The sequence below is a fragment of the Saccostrea cucullata genome, unplaced genomic scaffold (assembly GCF_032062105.1).
Source record: "Saccostrea cucullata isolate Sc308-1 unplaced genomic scaffold, CSIRO_AGI_Scuc_v1 ctg15224, whole genome shotgun sequence".
In the NCBI taxonomy this organism is placed as follows: domain Eukaryota; kingdom Metazoa; phylum Mollusca; class Bivalvia; order Ostreida; family Ostreidae; genus Saccostrea; species Saccostrea cuccullata.
The window spans coordinates 14,305-22,581 of NW_026924043.1; the positions used below are offsets into that span (position 1 = coordinate 14,305).

Genomic DNA, 8,277 nt, shown 5'->3' on the forward strand with positions numbered 1-8,277 from the left:
AAGGCTTATTGGTCGGTAATTTTCTAATTTATCTAATTCACCTTTCTTGTGTATAAGAGAGAGCACTGAACATTTCTGTGTTGAGGTCAGCTCTTCATCGATATATATTTCAGATATAGCTTCGAATAGAAAATTCCGAATGTTTTTCCAAAATATTTTATAAAACTCGACAGGCAGCCCATCAAGACCTGGAGATTTATTATTTTTCATTCCAAGTACTGCCTCTGAAAATTCCTGCAAAGTGGGAAATTTTTCACAATCTTTTTTATCATTCTCTGACAGAATGGATAATATATTTGTTTGTTCTAGATATGTATTGATACTATCATTTGGTACATCGTTTGAAGAGTATAAATTTTCATAGTAATTACATAGCTGGTTTAAGATTTCATTTGTTTTTACAACAGTCGTACCTGCATTTGTGATTTTATTAATAACGTTTTTAGACTGATGTTTATTTTCAAGTCTTAAGAAGTAAGGTGAATTTTTTTCTCCTTCGTCTATCCATTTAGCTCTTTTTTTTATTTTATTTTTTTTTCTTTTTACAAAATATAAATGTTTTAACATTTTATGAAGAGTTACGACCGCCCTTTAAATTTAAAAACGACTATTTCTTGCTTCCTCTCGAGCTACTTATAATTACAACAAACGGTAATATGCCAACAGACAATTACAAAAAATTCTACCCGTATAATATAAAGGGGCTTAAAGAAATGAAACAAAAATAAATTAGTCTTGCATGATTTAATAAAAAAAAAACATTAAGCAAATGGAATATTTTGAGTTTTTGCACAGTCTTATGAATATCAATGAGAAGCAAATAAAGGAAAATTTTAAGGGTTCTGAAATTGTAATCCATATTGACTTCTGAAAACTAGAATTGCAAATACGACAAAGAAATACATTTAGTTTTCATTTTGGTGCTAGCCAAGTTCAGGTAACCCTCGACCCTGGCGTAGTCTACCATGCAAACAATGCTTTGTTCTCGTTTTGCTCAGTTTCAGATTTGTACTCACTTATTACCCATTTTGCAACGATTGCAACAAAAAATTCCAAGCATTGAAACTGTCTATTTTGGAAGTGTTGACCCAACCTATCAATATCGTTGCAAACAAAAAAGTTTTATTTATTATATCTACGCAGTTATTAGAAAACTTTCATTTCAAGTCTGTAGGGATCATAAAATTTTCTAGAGGCGGGTTATGGCAAGGGCCCGGCAGATGACATTGGTGGAGCTATCAAACGAGCTGTGGACGCGGTTGTAGCTAATACAGGGAGCATAACCAATGCAAAATCTCTCAAGTCTGCCATTTCTGAGAAAACCAAAGTAGTAATGTTCGTAATTCATGAATCATACATAAACATTATTGAGAAAGTCATCCCAAGTAATCTTTCCACAATACCAAGGACAATGAATTAAACTGCATCGGGTATTTCAATCAGAAGTTCAGAACATTTGAAATACCATGCCTTAGATAATTGACGCGGAAAAATGAAAAATGTTTCTTATTCATAAATTTATTACTGTGACAAACGATATGATGCCTGTTTTTAAAGCAAGTAAATCTTACAGAAGTAGATCGATACAAGCAAGAATCCGCAGCTGTTTTTGTTCTGCTGGACCCTGCTCTTGTATTTACCTGACCACAGTGGAGTTGAACGTTTGAACAGTCACATGCTGCTGATGATAAAATATCACAACCTGGTCTTGAACCAAACGCGGCTGATGAATCTCCAGTTACAAAATGTAAATGAATTCAAAGTGAAGGTCATGCACCGCATAGGAACAAACAGATTTTTGGCCGCTGTTGGAAGATATCCAATGGTATTCTCATGATGGCGTTGTTGCTTATATATTGGGCAGCCAAGTGCTGTTGGAAGTCTGCATTTCCTATTATCAAAAGCCGAATTGGAATTTGTTGCAAAAAGTTTAAATCTGTGACCTGGTCAAGAAATTCCAATATATGAAACCATAGCTTCAAAATACTGACATTTCAGATGTCACATTTCTTGCTCAAGTCACATTTTAAAATTTATTCTTGAGTTAACTTTTAAAATATACAGTTTTCATTAATGAATTTGATCTGAATTTAGTAAAATGAATATTATTGAATTTTAATCTTTTTTTTTATTTTTGCAAGTATCACCATTGTAAATACCGCAACTGTGTGATATTTCCACACAACACAGTGTCACTGCCACAACAATGTCAAAATTAAAGAAAACCATAACATGTATTTGTATCTGATATTCTTTTTTGAGTTTATGAAAGATTAATCATTATGGAACAAGTCCAAACCATCGTCACCAATATGATTTGAGATATTTGGGCTTTTTTCATTACAGTAGGAAAAAAATATTACTGAAAACTACATATTTGAAAGTAACTTCCTTATTCTTTTAAATACACGTATTTGGATTTCATTTTTTAGAAAAAGAAAAAAAATCAGAGCAAGTAAACTTTAATTATTTTTTTTTAATTATTTTACTAAAATTTAGAAGCAAAATGTTTTAAATGAAGATTTTAATGAAGTACGAAGTTTGTTGCGGTAATGACTTCTAGTTTCGCTCTTGCTGACGAAATGCAACTTGTCTGGAAAAATGACGAAAGCATTTTCGATGCCATATGCAGATATTGTTTTCAATGGTTAATAGGTATTACAACACATTTACTGAAAAACATCGACGAAAATTTAACGTGGAATTTCTGAAAATCGATATCCCAAACCCCTTCTAGTTAAACAATACCAATAATTTTTTTAAAAGGGCTACTCAACAGATTTTTTCGTAAATTATCAAAATCAAGACATGAAGAGTATATGTATACAAATAAAACTTCTGTATTCACATATCATTTAGTAAACATAACACCATTCTTTTACTTAGTGAAAAATCCTCCCTTTTACTTCTTTATATCAATTTATAGAAATGCATGTATATATGTAGAATTTCACATATGAATATACTGAGCAAAATAAATCTAGCAATTGTATTTCTATAGGTATAATTTAAAAATATTTTTCGAAATTGTTTTATTTTTGTCTACTTTAAATCAATATAGAAAGAGGTAACAAAAGACTCACTTCTTTTTTTAAGGACGTTCGATCCTGATATTTTGAGCGTATTTCGCGCAGGTCCTTTATTCATTAAATTAAGCATCATTTTTAGGTTCTAACAATAAAACTGAATTCTACAATGCAAATTAATCTGTATTCAATGAAAAAAACACGATTAAATTCCATTAATTAAGACACAAATTGCAGTGCAGAAAGGTCATATTAAATGTACTGTAGCGCTAAAAGAAGCATATTGACCCCCATTTTTTTATTTGAATTTTAATTAAGCTATGTATGTAGAAACTAAAAATATACTTGGCAAAAAAAGTTTAAGACTTTAAATATCAGGATCGAACGTCGTTAACTCGACGCACAGAAACCGCGTCGTCCTAAGTTGTGACAATTCAACAATACAAAACGTTACGCTCGAACGCACATGGTCCTGGAAGAAGTTATTACTTGAAAAGCCATTCGTTCACGCTTGGAAAAGAAAACCAGTGAAAAAATGCAAAAACGTCAAATAGGGAATTATCCGATTATCCGGGACTTTTCAAAAATGAACGTCGAACGACTATAGAGATGCCACCGCCGGTTGCTGAAAAAAAGATGTCGCGGAACACTTTTTTGTGCATCCGTTCACCATATGTTGACTTTTAAACCGATCCCAGACCACTTGACATGTTTGTAATTGTCAGCGCTCAGAACGTCCACGAAAAACGACGGTTATAGGCAAAATTGTTTTACTGCTACAACGTCGAGACATAACCGTTTCGTGGCTGCTTCTAAAGTTGCAGACGAATTACGCCGTGCATCTGGACTAAGGTTATGTGGATAAAGTGTAAAAAAAAAAAAACAGCTAGGTTTAGCAAATCTTCGAGCTCGAAAACCTCTCACAACAGTACCACTAACTCAACGTCATCGACAGTCCCGCCTCGCATGGGGAATGCTCGCACGACACACCCGCTCTCCTTCATCAGAATGATGTTTAGACCTTCGATTGTGATTTGTCACCCATTGAACACGTTTGAAACATTCTTTGTCGTCGTTTAAGACAGCGACATAACGTCAACAACGTTGCAGAACTTACCCTTGTTCTGCAGCAGGAGTGGAAAAAAAGGAAAGGACGTTCTAAGTATTAAGTACTTGTGTCCAATCCTTTTGTTGTAACATCTTAACAATAAAATATGTTCAAACCAGCAGGAGTGGAACCAGATCACCATGCTCGAGATACAAAACCTTATAAGGAGCATGAGACGCCAATGTGTTGTTGTTATCTCTTCAATTGAAGGCCTTAAACAAAATTGAAATTGAATCTGACTTTTTAAACCCGTATCTGTGATCAGTTTCACGATATTTCTTACAAAACAGCACACAATTGTCGATAAAAATTGCCTTATTCTGTTATGTGATGACAAGCTCATATCATAGTTCAATTGTAAGTGCTGTTTCTCCTTTTTTCCACTTTCTTTTATGATAAATATCTTAAGTTGCTAAACTTATTTTGCTCAGCATATTTTATGAGGATACATACAGTGATCTCAAAAAATAAAATTCCCATCACAAAGCATTTGCATGATTATAGCTCATATTACAAATTCATATACTTACTGTTAAGAATAACAAACGTAAAAAGCAGATTATTTTTCTCCATTTACGATGAAATATGGAAAACAGTTTCAATGAATAATTTTACAAACATTTATAAGCTTTGTTTCCCAAATAAGAGAATGAAGCATCTTTGATTTCCCTTTGACACCTCCAAAAGGTAGCTTGATTTTACAGTGGTGGTTTTACGTAGAAATAGGTGCCATTATGAGGAATGCAGCAAACAGGAAGACCCAGGTTCCTTGGATAGCTAAGGTTCTACTACCTAATAAATATACTTAAAATCAGTAACTATATCTATTTAGCCTTTTTTTATTCATAAATAAATGTGTTTTGAATTTAACAGATACTTCAAATACTTTTCATATATAATGAGGAATAAATTTGAAAACCATTGTAATAGTTTCTTTTTAAGATTAATATTATTTTACTTTCCTGTATTTTCCTTATATGTAAGGCTCTACCGAGCTTCAGAAAAAAGCTGAACACGACTCGTAAATAGGCACACATCCATTTTCGATAGTACTATTTAAGATAGCAGCACTGAGGTATACCCTTTGCATTCATTACACCTGACTACTTTATGCTCATGGGTATCGGCATGGAATAGCAATTCGTGTTAGTGCTGGACCGTATCTAGCATTACCTTTGTTAACATTTAATTGCAGTTATGAGTATTTGTGTTCGTTTGTTTGTTTACTGCATTGGCCTGAACATCTGTTTGATATCTTTGCTGCTTGGCATCTTACTGTCCTAGATTAGAAGAAGTACACAGTTATTATTTGTCGCTTCCGAGTGCAAACATACGTCCGTCTGCACTGGTGACGACCGATTCACAGGTACTTGTGAACGTAGTCTTTTTACCGATTGATTTTAATGGACTGAATACACTGAACAGTGATTAAGTGGGTAGCTTAATATAGGGACCCTCAGATATAGCGAGAGAACGATCGTATATAGCGGAGAAATACCTTTTTACGAATCGTGTCCAACTTGAGGTTGTCTTGATTCGCGGAATTTGTAAATTGTATCACTCAGTATTCATGTTACCTTTGGAAGTACCACATTTTGACACAAATTGCGGAACATATCCGTCAGCTGTTTTGTACATTATGTCTCCCTCACAAGCACTCCTCTGGCTCTCAAAACAAGGCTGCACCGCACGGAAACTCTCGCTGGAAAACCATATTGTTGTAGAAAGCAATATATCTTAATATCTTTAAATTTTACATGAACATGATTAATTAATAATTTATCAATCTATACTTAATGAATATTATTATCACTTTAAGGAAAGAGATCTATAATAGAAAAGTAAGTTTGAAAATAAAAGTGAGCCTATATAGCTTTAATAAATCGATGCATAGTACATTGTCCAATACAGGAGTAAGCATCCCCTTGAGCTTGAATCCAATTTTTGAAATATGGTACAGAAAAATAAAAGACAGTTTTAATAGGTCTTTAATATATGTATTCTGTAAGAATTCAGTTTATTGAATTTACATTTAATGAACAGACAGACACGTCGAGATGGAACAGGATTTTGCCTCAACAAGTTTTAAACAAGCCTGGTTGCTATTCGCAGAAGAACTGTGTCTATTGTTTGTAGTGAATGTATGAAAAATAGACCGAGTTCCATGCTAAAGTACTGCTGCTGCTGATGAGGTTAATCATAGATACCCATCTTAAATCACAGGTATACAACTATACATCTATAGAAATGATTTACAGAGAAGACTTGTCATATTCCTGAAGGCACGATGGAAGCAGTTTCAGTTAAGGGAAAGGGGGAATCAAACACTTTCAGATGGGGGAGGGGATCGAGGGGCACTATCGAAATTAAAAAATTCTTTTTCAAAAATGGTCTACAAACGTAATATTGAGTCTAATGTCAAAGTCAATATTAATGGTATCAGGAGGAAGGTATTTTCACAAGGTATACATTTGTGAAATATGAAAGCTTTAATACATATATGAACATTTCAAAAGTTATGGTCAAGGTAGAAGTTTTTAACAAATGGGTCAAACTCCAAGGTCAAAAATATTTATTCCAATTGAAACGTCTTGCAGTAATGAATAATTATACATGTGAAGTATGAAACTGTTCAAAAGTTATGACTAGGATACAAGTTTGGTAATTTTTGTAAAAGTGGGTCAAATGTTACGGCCAAGAGGTCAATGTTGTGGAACCAAAAGAAAGGTCTTGTCACAAAGAAAACACCTGTGAAATATGAAAGCCCTTGCTCCAACCAGTCAAAAGTCATATTCAAAGTTTTTGTAGACAAACAAATAAACAGTTACACAAACAGACGGAAGGACAGGACAAAAGCTATATTTTCCCGAACATTCGATTACAGGGGCATAAAAAAAATTAATATGATATTCAATATATATTAGTATATCCTAGAAAGAGATTATCTTTTCCTATGTTTTTAGAAAGTAACTTTATAAAAAGATAAATAAACAATACCAGTCAAATTTCTCTGGATCGTTTGCTAAAACAGTAATATCTATCCCCTTGTCTGTGAAGCACTTGATGAAATCACATCTGGAATTACCTATAATAATCACAATTACGTCAGTAGACCTAGATTACAGAGCTGAAAAGCCAAAATACTTATATTTCAAAGGCTTGAAAAATGTCTTATTTCCGCTATATAATTACGGTTATCACTTTAGTAAATCAAAGTGCCAAAGTTACCACTAAGTAAATCAAAGTGTCAAAGTTATGCTATGGTAAATCAAAGTGTCAAAGTTATCAATATAGTTTACTCTAGTATTTTTTTATTAGGACAGATTCTTACAAGGAGTACAAATCCTGTTTCGACTGTTACAGGAAAACAAGACAATTATGGATGATTAACATATTTTTACTACGTTTATTTCGAGTTAAAAATTTAATGATTTATTGAAGGAGACATTCATAATTTTAAGAGCAAAATTGTTTGTTTGTTTAACGTTTGGGAAATTTTCACTCATAATGAGACTCCACCAGCTGTCAACGGGAGGGATGCAAATTCAGCATTTGGGCATTGAGGACTTTTCTGTGCCAGGAATTCTTGCGTAACGGGACTTTGATTTATAAGGTCTCGTCCAAAGGACCGATCTCGATCCACTTCCCGTAGTTGGACTTGAACCGTCGACGTTAAGAACATCTTACTCAGCGACGCTTACCACTGCGCCATACGGAGAAATATACAAAAACGTTTATGATAACCGGTCTGCATTGTTCTTGTACATACCACATGTCATATTGATTATCTGTAAAATCTGCATGAAACCTGGATCTGAAACACAGGAACTTTTGAACTGCTCAAGACAAGCTGCTACCTGTTCCAAGGCTCTGTAAAGTCAATAAAATAATTGTGCTGTCTTTCATTCATCTTCCCTATAATTTTACCGTTTTAAAGGACAGATAACAGAAGAGCTTATGTTAAAGTTTAAGTATCCGTCGTCCGTCTGTCTGTATACTTTTTGGGAGTTGAACTATGTTCAATCTCCCATGGTCATCACGTATTTAACATGCGCAGTAATTTGCGTTGATTACATAGAGACGAAAGCGAGGCTACTGTGTCGGCTGATTTACTCCGATGATATTCAACAGAAAACATGCATA

General features: G+C 33.6%; 1 protein-coding gene across 1 annotated transcript; it reads right to left on the reverse strand.

Annotated features, from left to right (window-relative positions):
* Positions 1–4,256: 4,256 nt before the first annotated feature.
* Positions 4,257–8,036, reverse strand: LOC134265542 (uncharacterized). Its single transcript, XM_062747760.1, has 4 exons — positions 7,904–8,036; positions 7,132–7,219; positions 5,712–5,836; positions 4,257–4,926 (listed from the first exon to the last, which is right to left on the reverse strand). Exons 1-4 carry the CDS (start codon positions 7,935–7,937, stop codon positions 4,847–4,849), a joined length of 327 nt encoding a protein of 108 aa, XP_062603744.1. The 5' UTR covers positions 7,938–8,036; the 3' UTR covers positions 4,257–4,846.
* Between the last annotated feature and the right edge of the window lie 241 nt (positions 8,037–8,277).

What these genes read in the sequence shown, in the direction of transcription:
- LOC134265542 (XM_062747760.1), bottom strand. Translation starts at nt 7,937, where the DNA reads ATGCAGATTTTACAGATAATCAATATGACATGTG. An exon ending in GATAATCAATATGACATGTG is followed by an intron (nt 7,220 to 7,903) that starts GTATGTACAAGA and finishes TGATTATTATAG; the next exon opens with GTAATTCCAGATGTGATTTC. An exon ending in AAAATGTGGTACTTCCAAAG is followed by an intron (nt 4,927 to 5,711) that starts GTAACATGAATA and finishes TATATTTATTAG; the next exon opens with GTAGTAGAACCTTAGCTATC.